The following is a 20,216-nucleotide window of genomic DNA, read 5'->3' as shown; positions in this document are numbered from 1 at the left end:
AAATCCAGAGGAATGCTTAAATCCTACTAATCAAATTTGGCTCATTGACTACAGTACACCTGAGGTACACCTTCTTACACAAGGGCTGAATTTGGCCCAAATCTGTTCCCAATAACTTGACAGTCTACAAGATCAAAATGTTCCCAAACACCTTCATAGCAAGGACCGCATTTTAATACAAAGATTGTCTCATGGACAATCCCTTCCTGATTTCACAGATCACCTAAACATCCCTGTGGCAATGACAGTAATTGCTTACATATAAAAATCTTAGGAAAGCAATTGCAACGTAAACAGTTGGAAATGATAAGTCAGCACCCTAGCTGGGATTTCCATAGGAACCTAAGGGAGTTTGGTACCCGACTCCCATTGAATTTCAGTGGGATTTAGTCTCAAAAGGATACAAAATGCATTTAACTCATTTAGCCTTCTTTGAAACTCCCAGCCGACAGGACTAGCCTGCTCTTTGCTGAGCACTAGTGTGAGGACCACCAGTCACAATCTGGGAATGGGAACTTCTGCTCTAGAAGATGGACATGCACAAAAATTCATCGTAGGCTTTGATGGAACAGTTTATTGTGAACCAAGAGACGCGAAGGTCAATGAAACAAATAAAGGGGTGTTTCAGGTCAGGGGTACCTAGAGCACAGGAGAGGTACCTTTTAAATCTATGTAGTTTAATGGTAGACATCAAAAATAGATTAAATACAGATTTGGCCTTTTGTGCCTCAACATGCACTGTTTTATCTTGATCTGACCAAACTTCCCCCGCTTCCCGCTGCTGTTATGATGAACAAATCAGTGTTGCACCCCAGAAATCTTTACAGCATGAGCAAGTGGTAGATTTTTTAGTTACCTTGGTCTTTTTTTTTCTTTTTTCTGTTTCAGGAAAATGGCTATCGATGCTCTGCGTCTAGCAAACACTGCCTTTGCAGTTGATATGTTCAAAAAATTGTGTGAGAAGGACAAAACAGCCAATATTGTTTTTGCTCCACTGTGTACTTCAACGTCTCTTGCTCTGGCATATAAAGCTACCAAAGGTGACACCGCAACCCAAATGATAAAGGTGAGCCTCTAGTTTCATTTTTAGGTATAAAATTATGCAACTGGCCATTATAGACTATGTATTTACTTATTCTTTTTAAAGTTGAACTCGCCTGCTAGGTAATAGTATACAGTAAAAGCTCTTCCAACATGTGTATGTGGGGGAAAGCGCATGGTTTAAGTGATACCATGGTCTATTGCACCAAGGCTTGCATCTCTTTCAGACCAGGGTTTACTCCTGGGGGAATTTTGTGCCCCAAATTGAAAATTTTGCACCAAAAATATAAAAATTCTGTGCACAATATTTTAAAATTCTGCAAAATTCTGCATATTTTATTTGTCAAGATAACACAATAATCATGCCAGTTTCAGTTGGTAATTTATTTAAAAATACCTCTCAACAAGTATGTCTATAACAATACAGACAACAAAAAAAGATTCAGGAAATGTTTTTTGACAAATAGATTCCTTACTAGACATAGTAATACAGAACTCTGAGTAATAATTCATTAAAACTAAAATACAAAACCATATTTTCCCCCACCCCTCAGAAGCAGTGCAAAGGCTTGGGGGAATCAGAGTTAATGGAGGAGCTTAGGGAGAGGAAAATAATTGCTGGGAAGGAGCCTGGGTATGAACTTGGAGGGTTGTAAACAAACCGTCCTGGCCTGCCAGCAGATTTCCCTGATGGGCCACGTGCCAAAGGATGCCGATCCCTGATCCATCACCATACGTCCTTGCATCCTCACTCAGCCACTCCTCCTCCCCCCATCCCCATGTATCCCTTTGTCCCCCTCTCCTCTGTACCCATGTGTCCCCAAACCCCCACTCAGCCACCCCCTCCCGCTGTGGCCCTGCATTCCCTCCCCCCCTTCCCTCCCCATCCCCTCCCCCAATGTGGTCCAGTACTTCGGTCAGCCAGCCCCCTCCTCCGTCCCCAGGTGTCCCTTGACTCTCTCCCCGATCACCATTTGTCCCTTTGTCTCCACTCAGTCACCCCCTCCCTCCATCCCTATGTGGTCTGAAACCCCCACTCAGCCATCCACTATCCCCATGAATTCCTGCATCCCCTCCCCCTGTCCCCATGTGTCCCTGCACCCCCCTATTCAGCCCTTGCCCCAGTCTGTCCTCTCCACTAGCCCTTCTGAACCTCATTCTGTGACCCCCACAGAAGCTCCATGCTGTCTGTTCCCGCATATACTGTGCCTCCTGACCTGGCCCCGTGGACAGGATGCTGTGAGCAACCTCTTTCTCTTTTCTATCTACAGCTGGGGCTGCTTGCACCTGGGAGCAGCTGATGTATTCTGGCAGCCCCTGGTGGGCAAAAGGAGTAACTGCATCACCTTTTCAACAGAATATATTTTCTGTTGAAAAAAAATTCTGCACAGCACATGAATTCTGTGCATGTGCAGTGGTGCAGAATTCCCCCAGGAGTACCAGGTGTGGTTTACTACACAACTGAGACCACCGAACTTTCTGGAGAATGGCTTTTCCTTACAGCACAATTCAGCATGATTGGCAATGCCTACTCAGGCTAGGCCTGGTGTTTTAATAGCAGTGTGTGTTGCAGGGATGTCTAGGGAAACATGCATAAAACAATTTTTGCCAAAATCCATCAGTAGTACAGTAGAATCTCAGCGTTACGAACACCTTGGGAACGGAGGTTGTTCATCACTCTGAAATGTTCGTAACTCTGAACAAAACATTATGGTGGTTCTTTCAAAAGTTTACAACTGAACATGGACTTAATACAGCTTAATACAGCTTAATTAATTCAGCTTTGAAACTTTACTATGCAGAAGAAAATGGCAGACAGACAGCTTTTAACTGTCTTACTATAAAGGAAACAAGCACAGAAACAGTTTTCTTGCCCTGTTAAATCTTTTTTTTTAAACTTTCCCTTTATTGTTTTAGTAGTTTACATTTAACACGGGACTGTACATTATTTGTTTTTTTTTTTGTCCCTGCTGCTTTGCTTTGATTGCATACTTCTGGTTCCAAATGAAGTGTGTGGTTGACTGGTCAGTTCGTACTCTGGTGTTCATAACTCTGAGGTTCTACTGTAAAAGTACTTAATTCCATTGGCAATAAGATTCACCCTTTGCCCTGAAAGTAGTCAAGAGAGGTCTAATGCAGTAGAACAAGCAGTGATGGCCCATGTGGACACAGCTACAGTGCACTGAAAGGTATGTAGTGTACTTCGATATACTGCCGTTGTGCACCGTAGCAGTGTGCTTTGATGTACTGGTAGTGTCCTGTAGCAGTGTCCACCCTGGGTGCTACTACATGGCAAACTAGTGTGCCGTAGACCCTTCCTTTCCAGGTGCCAGTGTCCCCTAAGATAAGCCCTGATATAGCTCTGGAAGTATTGCTGATGTGCAAACTGCTGAAGAGTCTCCCCCTGCTGGATAACTTACAGGGTTGCAGCTTTACTAACTGCTTCATGTATGCTGTAATTGCCATACAGATATATTTCCCATGCTTAAACAATAGCAATCAAGGTATGGGGCTTTTCATGAGGAGATAATGGGTAAGGCTTGGCCAAGACAATTTTTCTATGGTTACAAAGACAAACTGGAAAGAAGATGACATAGGCTTGGAGCTTTTCTTTTTTCTGTAGGAGATATGCGCCTCATTGGTATTTACACAACATCTCTATAGAGATAATGCCCTATATATTAGCGAGTCAAATTTCTGGAATCATACTTGAACATTTCATCAGTCATTTTGTGTGCTCTCTTATACCTGCTGAGGTGGGGCACTTAAAGGGTTACACTTGCAGGGGAATAAATAAGGTGGTGGGGGACATAGTGTATGCACACTGGCAGTGAACGGATTACATCTACTGGGGAAGGAATGATGTGGGGAAAGGACAATTATACTCTACTATTCCCTGTCCGTCATTTCAGGAACTTGAAATAGACACTGTAATGACAGTGGGGAGTCGATGAGAGCTGGGCGGGGCTTTTTATTTAAAGCAGTGTGACAAACTTAATGCTATTGATTAGTTTACATTTAGAAGGCGATCTTCAAATTGAAACTGCTAGAAATTCTCCTCCCGCTGTCCAAAAGCAAAATCAGCACTTACATTTAAAGGGGTAGCAGGATCGTCAATTCTCAGGATTTCATTGTGACTTTTGTAATATTTGATGATTTTCTTAAAGCCCTGGCTCTTAGAGAAAGGCGATTAGTAAAGAAACCCACTGCTTAATTAAAAAGAAAGTTTCTAGCCCCCATAGTTGCTGAGAAAAGCATAAAAACGTGACCGGAGTGTACCTGAAAGGCTTAGAAACCAGAAGACAAAAAGAATCCACTTCTTTTTTTTTTTTTTTTTAAATCTCATGACCCTTTGGAACCTGACTCATGATTTTTGAATGCTTGGGCTTTGCATTTCTGAGTTAGATACCCAATTGTCAGCTGTATTTTTCATGTCACTGTAGCTGCTGGCATCTGATTACTCTTTAAGCAATTCTGCTTCTGCTCCCCCTCCACCCCCAAATAGTTTATATACCATTGTGTTGTATAAAAACTGCTCTTTCCTGTTCACTAATTCTTTGGGAGGTGTAAATGCATAAGAAGTTTGAACTACTGATATTTCCTTACCTTAAAGTTATAATTCAATAAAGCTTCTGTAATTTGCTTCAAATGTTTAAAAAGTTTCAGCTGTCCTGATCCTAAGAATGATGTTTTCTCAAGCTACAAGAGGTTACTGAAAGTTTTTTTGGAGAGACTGGCATTTGTGGACACAGTGACAGCCCAATGCTGAAAAAACAAATGTGATTAGCATCACTTGCATGACTAGTCATATTGATTTCAGTGGGACTACTTCCACAAATAACGTTGCAGGATCAGGACTTTAGCTTTATGTGAGATTTGCAAACAGGGCTTATAAAGGGAGAAAGAAGCTTTGTTACCATTGTAAATATAAGGAGCAATGACAGTGGCCACATACTAGTACTGTTTATTACTGAACAGCTAGAAGTTTTAAGCCAAGAAAGACGCATAATATCTTAACATGTTCATTAACAGGCACTCCATTTAGAAGATGTCAAAGATGTTTTGTTTGGGTTCCAAACAGTAACGTCTGATGTTTCCAAACTCAGCTCTTTCTATTCACTGAAAATGGTCAAACGGCTCTATGTAGAAAAGTCTCTTAACCCTACCACGGTAAGTAGTTAAGGAATACATTTGATAGGCTGCTTGGCCAGCGTATTGACTGGCCATACAGACCTTATGGTTATTTTAACATAATAGACTGTCTCTGTTTGGATGTTACTGTATTGGCCTCAGAATTAAAATGTCTTTATCCCTTAAACTGTATTTCTTTCTAAAAAAAATTTTAATCAAGCCAACGTATCAAAATGCCTAGCCTACTGTTGACATTAAACAAGTTATTAATAATCAAAAATCTCTCCCTATCCATGCTATTGTAGTAACTTTAGAAAGCAAGCCCCCTTACTTAAAATTGATATAATGGTAGTTTACTAATTTCTGTCTAGCTATACATTAGCATGGACTGTTGAAGTAAAAAATAAAGTTACAAAGTCAAGCACTCAGAAATGACAAAATGCCAGAATTAAAGTTGCCCATGCTGCCTTAACTCTGCTTCATTGTGCACAATCATTATGATAGTCTTTAAATATATGATTACATCAAAAATTTCCCCTTCCCCTGGGTCTCCCTTTCCAATCAAACATAAATGACTTTTCTGTGTTTTGAAGACCCTGCACAACATAGCAACACTATTAATCAGCTTTAAAATGTTACTGTCTGAAATTGTTTTACCTAGGACATGGGTTCTCAACCTTTTTCTTTCTGAGTCCCCCCCAACATGCTATAAAAACTCCACAGTCCACCTGTGCCATAACAAATGGTTTTCTGCCCACAGCACAGGAGCCCCAGTGAAACTACATTGCTCAGGCTTCAGCTTCAGCCCCGGATGGCAGGTCTCAGGGCCCTGGGCTTCAGCCCCATGTGGTGGGGCTTTGGCTTTCTGCCTTGGGCCCCAGTGAATCTAATGCTAGTCCTGCTTAGAGGACCCCCAGAAACCTGCTTGCGGCCCCGCAGGGGGCCTCAGACCCCTGCTTGAGAACCACTGACCTTGGAGACTGTAATCACCTAAAGATAGTTAAAAATCTATTTCTCTGTTTTTCCAGGCTGAACATTTAACAGGATTCTGTGTAGTGTCAATTTCACTGTTTCCCCTAAAGAATCAGTTTCACCTTTTCCTTTTGGGTCATTTTCCTTGTGATTGTAAAACCACAATAATTAGAATGGGGAGCCAGGGGCAGTCTGTTACCTGAAACTATTTTTTACTCACATCTGGAAACTGACTTGATATCAAGTGAGTGTCACTTTAAATTATGAAAAAGAAGACCAAACAATTACTCTATAGCTTCCACCAATTACAATTTATTTTCCCTAATATCAGGCTTGAAGTTTTCAAGTACAAGACATGCTTACATTTTATTTTAAAGTATTGAGTGGTTAGTGGAAGCTAACTAAAAATCTCTTGTGATATACTCTTTAGAGGGTATATTAGACTTTGTTAGATCTGTATCACCTGTTGACTCCTATTAAGGGTCACCACACGGAGGACCATTAAATTTTTAGGGTCACCAGGAAGAGCTATAGTGTTAAGATATTAAATAGGCATACATTATAGAATTACAGTATTGTAAAAAAATAAATAAAATTGCCTATAAGCTGCGTGCTATGTAAGTATTATTGTATCTGCTCCCTATTTGTTTAGTAGTAATATTTGTTATTAGATGGAAACATTGTGTCAAATAAGAAACACCATCAATTAAGTAATGTACAAGGTAGAATGTTAAAGTTTTATTGTGATTTTATCTTTAAAAAAAGTTAAAAAACAAAAAAAGAAAATGAAAAAATGAAGTTTCTAGTAGCAACGTTAACACTTCTGCATTGCACATCCTGTGTGGTTTTATGCTAAGTCTTTTATGATGAACGGCTATATATTTATATATATATTAACACATTTATCCAGACAAACAGGAGCTGAATTACTACATGCAATACTGGTACATCAACATTACATCAGGAACCTTAACTTAGGCATTTCCTGATTTTTGGAGACTTCCACTGTGCAATTAACTTTGCATTAACAGGGTTTATTTGCATTTAATGTGCCAGATTTTTTTACAAAGGAAAATCATTACGGCAGCATCAACTCTTAGAATAATCTCATATAATTAAGATGGTTAAGAACCTTTTCCGCTAACTTAAACATTTACATCAGGATAAGAATGTCGGCTTCCTTACAGCTGCATAAATATTTAAACTACCTGAAATCTTTACAATAAAAAGGCTTTAAGTCACAATAGGCATTTATGCTGGGTTTAAGGATTTATGTAACCTCAAGTTCTTCAGATCTTAAATTCGTGACCCCAAAGGTTCAAAAAAAGAGGGTGTGTAAGTGTGCCCCTAATTTACACACACACACACACACACACACACACACACACACACACACACATTATGATTACGTATATCAGGTTTTGAAGCTCAGCTGTTTTTTTAACTTGTGTGGGAAAAAACAAGTGTGAGAAAAAGAAAAAGAAAGTGATTTTTTGTTTTTTCAACTCGCAAAACTCAAAAATGGCTGAAGAGATTTCATTCAAAATTTAAAACAAACAAACAAACAAACAAACAAACCTCCTTTGGACAGAGCACAAGCATGAAAAATTTCAGCCCAAAAGCTTTTTTTCAGAAAACTAAAATCCAGTGAAAACAAAGCTATAATCATGTAAACTGTTTTTCAGCCTTATTTTAGTGGAGACCTAATAGCATCCATTAAACTCTTCAAATATATTGTCAGGATGTTGAGGATGTAGATTGTGTGAATAGTCTGTTTTTACCAATCATTTGCAATAGGAAGACCATGGATGTGGTGTCATTGTATCTTCTCAAATTGTGGTAAAATGGGCACTTTTTAAGGGCCATAGGTCAATTTATTCCCTCATGTAATACAATTGAATCTTGACTCCTGTTGAACTTCTGAGTTGATGACATTCACAGGATCTCTCTGTGTCAAATGAACCCATGTGGTAGAATTGCACCAGGGATGTATTTGGCTCTGTGTATCTTTCAGGAGTTTATCAATGCCACCAAGAGACCCTTTCCATCTGAACTGGAACTAGTAGACTTCAAGGAAAAAACTGAGGAAACCAGGCAGCAGATCAACAAATCTGTTTCGGAGCTAACCGATGGCAAGTATAGTTAAATCCAGGAGACCCTACTTAACATCTCTGACGAGAAATGGGAATTCTGTTCCCTTGTGACATTTTTTGTTAACATTTTCAGACATAAATATATAGTGAAAGAAAAGAAAGAAACAGGAACGTGCTTTTTTAGTGTGATCCTTAAGATAAAGGTGTTAAATATATCCTGACCAAAAAAAGATGCAGTAGTGAAACTGAACTAAGGACTAGATTGTGAAAGCCTTCCTTATCCTGGTGAGAATTCAACGGGTCAATTTGAGAGTAATTGCTCTTTGACGTAAGGGGTTCACATTCTGGCCTAAACAAACATTCAAAGGATCGTATTAATAATTTTATTCCAATATATGACCTGCTTTAAAGTTATATGCTAATGGCAAATGTTCCCCAGATTCCAGATTTTGGAGGGGGGGGTTCAATTAATTTCATATAGGCCATTCATTCCTTGGCCTGTTCGCTGACATAAAGGTGCCAAAAGGTGGTGATGTTTCCTTATCTGGATATGTCTTTATGTAAGAATTGGACTGAGATCACTTACTCCTATCAAATAGGCCACCAAACAGCTGTCAGAAGTTAATGATATTTTGGACACCACCAATGGATACCAGATTTGAATCAGTGACCAGGAGACTAATGGTCCCAGGACAGAGCGTGCAGAATTCCTTAGGGGGGTTGCATTTCCAGCTCTTGCCAGCCTGCTGCTGAGTTTGGTAGCACAGAGCTTGATAGCACTGTGTATTTACTGAGCACTCATAGGATTTCTTGGTCACTAGTAATGCCAGTGGTAGGACTATGAAATTAGATGAACATGATTCAAGTTTTCATTATTCCAGAACTGGCTCAGATGGGATTGTGCAGGTAGCTTGTACTGCCTATTTTGTGCCTAAAACTGTGCAAAAAGAGAAGTTATGAGTCTAGAATGCTGTCAATCCAGTTCCTTTCATGACATTACTAAAATTTTAGAGTGTCTGGAAAACAAAACAAAAACCACACGCATATGACTTTAAAGCATACCATGCGGTACTCGGTAGTGTACTATAACTGAAACAGCACTTCTTGCTTTTTTCCATTCGTCTGATTCCATCTCAATCTGAAATTAGCAGCAACTGGCTTTGAACTTTGCCTTTTGCTCCCAAAATTACAAACTGTATCTCAAAGAAACTTGCTATAGAAGGCTGCAGCTCACTTCATAGAATGATTGGTTATTTCCACTTCATAGAATATCAGGGCTGGAAGGGACCTCAGGAGATCATCTAGTCCAACCCCCTGCTCAAAGCAGGATCAATCCCCAATTTTTGCCCTAGATCCCTAAATGGCCCCCTCAAGGATTGAACTCACAACCCTGGGGTTAGCAGGCCAATGCTTGAACCACTGAGCTATCCCTCCAACTAGCCTTTACCTTTCTGTATCTAGTGTCTCAATGGCTGCAGCTCTCTCATAATAGCACTTCCTATTTACCCATAACCACAATGGATCAAATTCATTAACCTCCAGTACTTCCAAGACAGTTACACCCAAGATGAATTTGGTCTCCAGTCCTTAAAATATTCCTTGTAAAAAATGTAACCAACTATAAAAATAAAATAAACACCTGTAACTATTTCACTAAAAATGAAAGTTCTATAGCTTTTTGAAATTTATTTGTTATAATATACCCAGTATAGGAAAAATCATCTGGATTTCAACGCCACATAAAACACAAAATAAATATTTTGCATCATTTGGAAGTGCAGTTTCCGAGTTAGGCTACAAATACTAAAATCACAAGTAGGATGTCTCCCTCTTGAATTAAATTTCCTCATTTGTGAGTACAGTATCTAGCCAACCCTAGTATTGTAATCTGGCAGAGTAATCAACTATTCGAACAACAATATGGCTGTATTCTATTAATGACATGCTTTTTTAAAAAACATGCACAGGTAAAATGGAGAACATTTTGAATGAGGGGAGTATAAATGACCAGACTAAGATCCTCCTGGTTAATACAGCTTATTTTGTAACAAACTGGATGAAGAAGTTCCCAGAGGCACAAATCAAAGAATGTCCTTTTAAAATCAACAAGGTATGTTTAAAAACGGCATTTAAATAACCCTGTTTCAAAGTAAGTAAATATTTGGAAGAATTGAAATAGAAATCTTCAGTATTACTAGGCTGTCATGGAGCTCTCTACTGAAACTTGTTTTGTGGCCTGGGTGCCTTAAACCAGTTAACATTTTAATGGGTTGGTGGTTTTATATAAACCTTTCAGAGACTCAGTTTCAAAGACCCCACCTCATCAGTTTCTATGATCTAAAGAAAACTTACCAGATATATTTTTCTCTATGCTGTGAAGTTTACTGCACCATGTGTTCTCACTCTTTTTCTTTCTGAGGCCCCCCTCCAGCCCCCAACACGCTATAAAAACTCCACGGCCCACCAGAGCCCCGACAACTGTTTTTCTGCATATAAAAGCCTGGGCCAGCATTAGAGGGTAGTAAGCAGGGCAATTGCCTGGGGACCCACAAAGCTAAGTTGCTCAGGCTTTGGCTTCAGCCCCAGGTAGCAGGGCTCAGGGCCCTGGGCTTCAGCCCTGCACGGCTTTCTGCCCAGGGCCTCAGTGAATGTAACACTGGCCCTGCTTGGAGGACCCCTGAAACCTGCTTGCAGTCCTCCAGGGGGCCCCAGACCCCGGCTGAGAACCGCAGTAGTACACTATGACTAGAGTATCATTGACAGAAAGGGTGACCGTTAACTGCCATTATGTGAGCGAGGGAGAAGTGCAATCTCACAGGTAACTGCACCCCAGAGATTGTAACCAATACCAGAAACTGCACCTTAAACCAAAGAGGTAGCCAGTGCAGGGCACAGAATATTGGTGTTATACACTCAGAATGGCTCCCCAGCTTGAGACAAATCACTGCACTAGCTGAAGACTTCAGATACTCTTGAAGTAACCTTAAATAGCTCACATTACGGAAATCCAGTCTAGAAGATACAGAACAGTAGATCACTGTGGTGGGATTTGTGTCAAAGAGAATGGTCACAGCCTGTGGGCCACACAGAGACTGAAAAAAGTACAACACACTACAACTAACTCCTGGTGATCCAGAGACATCAATGACTCCATCATAACCCAGAGACTGTTAACAGCACTGGTGAAGGCTAGTTGCACTTCCCAGAGAAGGCATACTCACAGTTCCTGCCCATTCCTCAGTCCAAATGCTTCCCCCTACCCATCAGCAACATTTCCATTTTATCAGAGTGGAGACACTAAGCTGGTTTTCTAAAGGGAAAGCAGAGATAACAGTGTCTGGGCTCTGCAAGAAGATGGTGCAAAGCTATCTACATCTTCATGTTAGAGCTTTGGAGCACCTAGCTGAAGGTCATCTACAAACTAGGAACATTTCAGGCCACAATATTTCACTATGTCATCTATGCCACCTTGGCTTGTGTAATGTGGACCGTTATTTTCTTACTGGGTCAATGATATGTTGGTCCAGATCAGTTGCTCAAGATCAGTTAATAGTTTTGTTTGACAGTAGTCAAAATGTTAATGACAGGGAACATTTGGTTGTATTGTATGGTTGGATCCCCAAAGTTCCTTCCAGACTAGTACTAGTTTATGGAAATTGTAAGGTTCTTTATAAAATAGGGGCACTCTTATTGCTTTCCGCTTGTAGCAGAGTTGTTGCTAATTTTTCGCTACCCCATGCTGATTATGTTGTGCCTCAGCCATTGGCATATCTTCAGTGCTTTAGGGTGACTGATATTGCAATGCCCTTTAGATGTTATACATTGTAATTTACAGTGAAACTGGTACCAGAGGCCACCCATCTGAGGCAACCTCCTGTCTTCAGAAACCTCCCCAAAGTGTTCCCCAGTCTATTAAGTAGAATCCTGATCCACCATTATTAGAAGGCCATTTCCACCCATGTTTGTCATCCTGGAATGAGGCCAGACAGGTTTCACTGTATATGAAGGCAAACAAATGCCCCAATCCAAAGAAATGATGCATAGGTACCACTCTCATCCAAGCACACACGCTTTCCTTCCTTCCATCCCATTTGTGAAAGACAGGGGCTGCCAAGTTGTTCCCTGTATGTTTTACAGACTGAAACGAAACCAGTGCAAATGATGAACCTGGAAGCTACATTTTGCTTGGGCTACGTAAAGGAATTAAAAATCTCAATCCTTGAGCTCCCTTGCCTCAACAAGCACATAAGCATGCTCATTCTGCTACCAAAAGAGATTGAGGATGATACCACTGGCTTGGAACAGGTAAGAGAAATAGACAAGGTTTAAGTGTTGTTTACAAGGGAAGCATTCCATTTACAATAATTCTGCTTCTAAGGTATATTTTCTGTATTACTCTCAAGTTACTAAGAAGGGAACAGGATATTGGTTCCTTAGGAGTTAATCGTCTCCTTCTGCTTCTCTGCACTGGATGTCATGTTTGTGAAATCGTATTTCCACCTCAGCTAAAGGAAATGAATCACTTGGAGTGCTGTGTCTAGGACGAAGTGCTTTTGTAGAGCCCACTAGGTGCGTCACTGCATCTTTAGGCACCTAAGTACCTTTAAAAATCTGGCCCAGAGATCTAGTTTCCATGTTAATGTACGTGTAGCCTGGTGATTATAGCAAAGCACTTAGGCCCAAATCCACAAAGGTACTTAGGCTTCTAACTTTCACTGAAATTAAAATTTGCAGTGTATTTGTAGCCATGTTGGACCCAGGATGACAGGGAGACAAGGTGGGTGAGGTAATATCTGTTATTGGACCAACTTCTGTGGTGAGAGAGACAAGCTTTAGAATTGACTCAGCGTTCTCAAAGTTTGTCTCTTTCACCATCAGAAGTTGTCGCCAATAAAAGATACTATCTCACCCACCTCATCTCTCTGTTGAAATAGAGGGTTGTTAGGAACCTAACTATCTTTCTAGGTCTGGGCATTACAGTCATGATTATTGGGTTCTCTTATCAGCTCTGACCTGAACTTGTTCAAAGTAAAAAAACAAGTCACTTCACTTTTCATGCCTCAGTCTCCCTCATTTGACAATGGGTATGTACTAGTGATTTATTATACAGATGAGATGCTTAATTAAGGCTTTTAATGTCTAATTTTGAGCAGAGGGTGCCTGACTATCTCTAACAATTTGCTTTTTCATTGTAACTGCACACAAACTGGAAGAAATTTTTAAAAGCATAGTCTAAAGATGAACTACATTAGTGTCATTTTATTATAAAGTTATAAATTGATGTGGTTCACCTCCATTCACAGCTCAGACATTAAGGGTCAAGGAGCCCTACTTACCTCTGTGCTACTCACTGTGAGTGAGGATCTCAGAATCTGGCCCTAACCGTGTTAGCACAAGCATAAGCACGTGCAGTTCTGTGAGTACTAGCATTTATACATGGAAGTTGTGTTCAGATCATGAGCCTTCCTTTAATGCAAGTTCAACATGGATTCCAATGAAATCGCCTGCTCTGCACACCCCTCAGGCGTTGGGCCAAATAAAATATCTGGAAACAAACACTGACAAAGCTGATCTAGATCCAGATCAGAATTTTGAAGCTTGAGTCTGTTGTCTAGTTCAAATGGCAGCAATTCCTTTGCTGCCGGGCTTGGGAATCAAGAGGCCTTGGCTCACGTATCAGCTTTGCCTTTTCACTTTCTACGTGGCCTTGGGCAAATCACTTAACCTGTCCTTCCCAATTTCCCTCAGGTACTTACCTCACTGGACTATTGTGATGATTACTCACACAGTACTTGTAATGTGCTAAGGACCAGATTATACTCATTTAATGGAATTACTATAGAAACCTACACCAGTGAGTTAAACCAGAGTTCTACCAATGGAACCTATTAATGGAACTGAAAGCACCATTTACCCTTAGGCATGATAATTACTATATATCAAGGGCAAGTTTAAGTCCCTTATCTTTGGTTTTTGAAGGGAGGAGAACAGTGGGGAGGGTCTTTTTTCCCCTTAAACTGACAATTAATATGCTCCCTTGCCTTATTCTTTCAGCTTGAACAGCTGCTCACTCCTGAGACGTTAGTACAGTGGACCAATCCCAGCGTGATGGCCAATACCAAAGTGAACGTGTTTCTTCCCAAATTTAAGATGGAAGGGGATTACGATCTGAAGCCTGCTCTGGAAAGCTTGGGGATGACAGATATTTTTAATGAGAATGTAGCAGACTTCTCTGAAATGTCTGAGACTAATGGCGTAGTTTTGTCACAGATCATCCATAGAGTCTCTCTGGAAGTAAATGAAGAAGGTGCTGAATTGAGAGACGTACCAGGATATCGGATCCTGCAACACAAAGATGAATTTAAAGCTGACCATCCATTCATCTTCTTGTTTAGGCACAACAAAACTCGCAACATCATTCTTTCTGGCAGATTCTGTTCTCCTTAAATAGGGCATATATTGAGAAAAGCGGAATCCATTTGTTGCGATTCTTATTTCTGTAAAGCTTTGCACCCTCAGTACCACCACTGAAAGGTAATCTAAGATGTTCATACATCAAACAGGCAACACTGTGTACTTTTCACATGCAGCAGTCATATAAAATGATGCAATTTAACTCCTTTTGTTTCACTCACCTAAAATAAGAAATTTACCACCACACAGGAAATCTCATGTCTTTTATATGGAAATACCCCATCTCCAGCAGCAAACAAACATTCATGTTTCTCTGATGCATTTCTTTTTCTAAAAGAAAATTAAATCAAAGTCCATTTTCCTTGAGGAAGGTGAATTGGAATTGCTGAGGGATCTGGAATTTCATAATGAAAGCTGGCTCAGTTTTCTATAAATTTACCTTGTGCTGTGTCCAGAACCTTCCCAAACCTTTAAAGTGTATTCCTACTTCCAAAAAAGTAAATAAATAAGTATTTTGACATTTGGGATTATAGCTCTGATCCTTTGGTTGACTGTGCACTGGTGTGCTGGAGTGGAACAGTGAGACTCCATTCGGGTTGAGCAGTGTATCTACACAGTCTATTGGAGGACTGGGGCTGCCATCGGTAATACGGGAGTTAACAATTCTTATTCACCGTCATAAACTGCTGTGATATCTAGGGAAGAAATGTGCTAGATAATAAAATAATTAATGATATTACCTTACCTAAAGTGGGTAAATTAACCTAGACTGAACTCCATATTCCCCAAATGAGAAGCAGGTACATTCAGTTCACCCTCGACTACACTACTGCTCAGTGGCAGTTCCAGCTATAAAGAGCCTATGTTGTGTATATTCTGAAAACGAAAACTGGAAATACTGAATGCACCAAACATTAGCTATGGAGCGATAACTGCCACACGTCTCAGGCTTGTGTTGCCTGTCATTTCTGACTTCAGAGGAGTAGTTAAAGCCTACCGCATTTAATGGGATATGTAAAAAGGAAATCCAGACATTAACACGGATTAGATTAATATATTTAATTCCTGATGCAAGAATGGAAAAATGATATTTTTTTATGAACAAGGTCTTCAAGCTAAATATAACAGCACTGTAAGTAGGTTTAATTTTTGGCTAAGGTTTCCTGCTGCATGTGTTCAGTATTAGTTTACCTTATACCATTCAGAATAAAGCATTATAAAAAGAAGTGTGTGTTGTCTACTTTTAAACTGTGGTTCAAAGGCCAAAAATTGGTTTCTGTTATATTCATGCCCACCCTTTAATCCTGTACTATTGACATTGCAGACAGATAGACACACTTTGGATATATTTTTTTTTGTTAAAAAAAATTGTTGTGTGGTGAAAACAGGAGATCAGAAGGGTGGTTACTGCATCTCCAAATACTGAATAAGTTTTTTTAAGATATTGCGCTAAAGCAGGTTATGTAATGAATGGATGACTGATGGGGAGAGATACACAATTAAAATGGTTGGTTAAATAGCGCATCTCTTCCGGCTGTTCAGATCAAATGTAAACTGGAGCTTTAGTTGGAGTTCTGCGTTTTTCTAGGAATGAGTTTTCAGCAAAATGCCTGCAAAGCCCCCAAAGTCAGTATGGTGCAATTGGTCCTTGTCTTCTGGCAGACTGTGGGGTTCTGAAAATTCACCGAAGCCTAAGAGACAAGATAACAGACCTAACCGTTCTGGATCACCACGGGAACCAATATAACAGCATTTCACTGTCAAATGTACAACGCTAACGGTTCAAAATCTGCAGTAAGTCCAAACAGATGTGAACGTTACAGACAAAAGACTTCTCTTGGTACTTCTGAACTGAAAGCAAAGTCCCTCTCAGTGGGAATGCATGTGACTCAGGTTATGTCTACACTACCACTTATGTTGGTATAACTTATGCTGCTCAGGGGTGTGAATGAGCCCACCGCCGAGCAACTTAAGCTACACCGACCTAGGTGCTAACGTGGGCAGCGCTATGTTGGAGGGAGAGCTTCTTCCGCCAACGTAGCTACCGCTGCTCATGGTGGGTAACGGGAGATCTTTCCCGCCAGCGTACAGCAGCTCCACTACAGCGCTTACAGCAGTGCGGATGCATAGGTGTAGCCAATGGCGGATTTAGAGTTAGTGGGGCCCTGTGCCCAGCTTCATTTTTGGGACCCTTCCCTGGGACCCAGCCAAAAAAAAAGAACATTCTCTCTTATCTCCTCCCCCGCCCCCATTTTTCATTCTTTTTTTCTTCCTCCTCCTCCTATAAGTAATAGGAAGTAAATGAAAATAAAGTGAGGTACCTTGATTATTTTTGTAGTCGAACTGATTTTTCCACAGACCTCTTGAAAATCGCGGTGGGTCTCGACGGAACACTTAATGATCTTTCCAAATATTGTTTGTACCGTTAGCTAACTATTCTAACGTGCTTTGGATAAGAGCACTTTATAAAAAAAAAATGTAAAAAAGCATCGGGGTGCGGGGTCTGGCCAGGAGCTAGGGTGAAGGAGGGGGCTCAGGGTGTGGCTGGGGATGTGTGAGGGGGTGCAGGAGTCAGGGAGGGAACGGGGCTGGGGGTGCAGGGTCTGGGAGGGAGTTAGGGTGCAGGAGTGGCCTGGGGGTTGGGGTGCAGGGTCTGGCCAGGAGTTAGGATGCAGGAGGGGTCTCAGGGTTGGGGCAGGAGGTTGGGGTGCTTACCTGGGGCAGCTCCCATTTGGTGCGAGGGGTACAGATGGGAATGTGGGGGGGGTGCAGGAGCTCCCGTTTGGTGCTCACGGTGGGGGAGGGACGTGGGGGGGGTGCAGGAATCAGGGAGGGCAGGGGGCTGGGGGGGGGTATGTGTAGGGGGAGTGGGGGGGGGCCTCGCCTTTGCTCCGCCCTGCCCCGATTCCACCTCCTTCCCCAAGGCCCTGCACCTGCCTCTTCCCCGCCTCCTCCCCCGAGTGTGCTGCAGCCCCGCTCCTCCCCCTCCCTCCCGGAGTGACCTGAGCTCTGGCAAACAGCTGTTTGGTGGCAGGGGAAGCGCTGGGAGGGATGGAGAGGGGCAGGAACGCAGCATGCTTGGGGGAGGAGGTGGGAGCTTGGCTGTTGATGGGTGCGGAGCCTGCAGCAGGAGCCCCAGGAGCCGGCAAGCTTCTGTCCCTGCAGCTGCCCAGCCCTGGGGCCCCCTGTCCTTGGGGGCTCTGTGCCAGGGCACCCTGTGTTTCACTGTAAATCCACCTCTGGGTGTAGCTGTGCCATTGTAAGCTCTCTAGTGTAGCCATAGCCTCAGAACATATAGGCATCTATCTTCCAGAAACAACATTTCTGCAACACAGGGGAAAGCCCTGGGTCTAGTGGTTAGTGAGCTGGTTTGAAGACAGGAGTTCTGGGTTTTACTCTCAGCTGTACTATAGACAGTGCGTAACCATGGGCAAGCCACGTAAGCCCTGTGCTTCAGTTTCTGCATTTCTAAAGTGGTGGCAATAACACTTAGCAACCTCACTAGCATATCTAGAGACTATCTATATAGGCTTGTAGGTGTGACCATAATACGAAGCCATCACCGCTGGGAAATGAGGGAGGGCAATCATTTAGTAGAATCCTTGTCTGGGCCTACAGAAAGGGAAATAGTTCACTTCCCAGCAGCCTGCAAATATCTAAATATCTCTCTCCTTCTGAATGGATGTTCTCAATGACAATCAGCTAACACTGTGTAATAAAGTGAGACTCAACTAAGGGTATGTCTACACTGCAATAAAAAACCTGCACTTCTAGTATCCTGTGAGGAAGGAGGGTCCCTGAACTGGGGCTGCAGCCCAAGCCTGAACGTTTACACTGCAATCAAACAGCCCCGCAGCCCGAGAGCCCAAGTGAGCTGGCACGGGACAACGGTGGTGTCTAATTGCAGTGTAGACATACTCTAACTGGCTAATCCTTTTGGTAAAGCGATCTTGTGACCAGGAAACCCAGAGCAATAATTATTTTGGCTACAACTATGACTTTCCAAATTCCCTTTTTTCACACCTCCTGCCAGTTTCAGAAGAACAGAGCATGAAAATATTCTATTTGGTGAGTAAGGCCCAGTTCCACAAAGTGATTGAGGTTCCTAACTTCCATGGATGTCAATGGAAGTTAGGAGCCTAAATATCTAAATATTCACTTGCTGCAAATTGCTTGTTGTTTGAATTAGAAATAGACCCTCATACACACAATTAGAAATCAAAGCTTCTCAGACCTAATGCCAGCCCCCCGTGAGCTGTTATCTCACCTGATCTCACCACCTAATCAGAGTTGGGCCTGGACTGTATTTGACGGGAAATCTCATAAGAAACACTTCTGGTAGGTATTGCAGGAAGTGCTGTTGCTGATTCAATAGGTGGTGTGATATCCTTGGAGACCCAGTGGCGTGCCAGAGGGTGCAGCTGAAGAAGAATCCCATCTACTTGCAAGTCTATGGAACTGATTGGTTTGCCCACTGATACCAAGCTTCGCCTGCCCACTTCCTGGATCCCAATAGGATACCAAGCATTGTTTCATTGTACACACCTTCAATCTCCACGTAGCCCCCATTACCACAGTGTCTGATACCTCACAGTCTTTAGAGTATTTATGCTCACAACACCCTTGTGAGATGGGGAAGTGCTATTATCCCCATATTATAGATGGGGAAAGTGGAAAAATACACACCACCCCTGAGTGCTTCTAAAAGGCTGTACTTCCTCTCTCGCAAGCAGGCTGTGTATGGAAAAGAAAACTTTTAATGAAAAAGGAAAAGGAACCCAGCATTATGACATATAACCATAAGCAAAACGCCCACCCCAGAGTACACTGGGCAGTGCCCTTTGCCTCAGTTTCTCACAGTCCAGTGTGAAAGTCCGACAAAGTAACGTTCTTTTACCAAGCCATTCCCCTCTCCCTTCACCGCACCCCACTCACAGTTGTGGTCCTTGGCCAACAATGACCCAGAGTTCAGAGGTGCGTTCATGTGAGTTCACCTCCTGCCCGAGGGGGATGAAAGGCATCAAGCAATGCCTCAGCTGCTGCTGCCGTGCTATCGTTCACTTTGCGTCACTGACCTCCACGCTGCCGTTCACTGCTGCATCGTTGTTCCCTCTGTGACTGTGCTGTTGCTCACTCCACTGCTGTTGGCTGCTGATCCATCGCTTTCTCTGCTGCCACCAGCCTCCCTACTACAACCTCGGAGGTTCTTGAGGTCCCACCACTTAACACAGCTCTCTAATTTCAGCAGAGGCCATACCACCAAGTACAAACACTTGTCCCCCCACCTCTCTCCCTTTTACTGGCTTCCCTACCCCCTGCTTAGCAATTGCAGTTCAGTTGAGGGTGAACCCTCCAGCCAGGGCAGGCCAAGCTCGGCCTCCTGCCCCCAACTCACATACCAAGAACAACAACCTTTCATTACTCCTGCACTCAACACCAACATGACTTGCAATCCAACACCAGTCAAAAGTGATCATTTGGGCAAATCTGCTCCATGATGCTGAGCATGTAGGCAGAATAGGCATGTCTATGCAAACAAGGTTGGTTCCTAAAGTCTTTTTCCCC

General features: G+C 42.2%; 1 protein-coding gene across 1 annotated transcript; it reads left to right on the top strand.

The window, feature by feature from the left end:
- The first annotated feature begins 892 nt into the window (after positions 1-892).
- On the top strand, positions 893-14,684 carry SERPINB5 (serpin family B member 5). The gene is made up of 6 exons (XM_077809144.1): positions 893-1,066; positions 5,074-5,211; positions 8,159-8,276; positions 10,205-10,347; positions 12,375-12,542; positions 14,292-14,684. Exons 1-6 carry the CDS (start codon positions 893-895, stop codon positions 14,682-14,684), a joined length of 1,134 nt encoding a protein of 377 aa, XP_077665270.1.
- Positions 14,685-20,216: the final 5,532 nt, after the last annotated feature.

This window comes from Eretmochelys imbricata, chromosome 2 (assembly GCF_965152235.1).
Source record: "Eretmochelys imbricata isolate rEreImb1 chromosome 2, rEreImb1.hap1, whole genome shotgun sequence".
In the NCBI taxonomy this organism is placed as follows: Eukaryota; Metazoa; Chordata; order Testudines; family Cheloniidae; genus Eretmochelys; species Eretmochelys imbricata.
The sequence above is the reverse complement of the archived record's forward strand: the minus strand, read 5'-3'. Positions and strand labels throughout refer to the sequence as shown.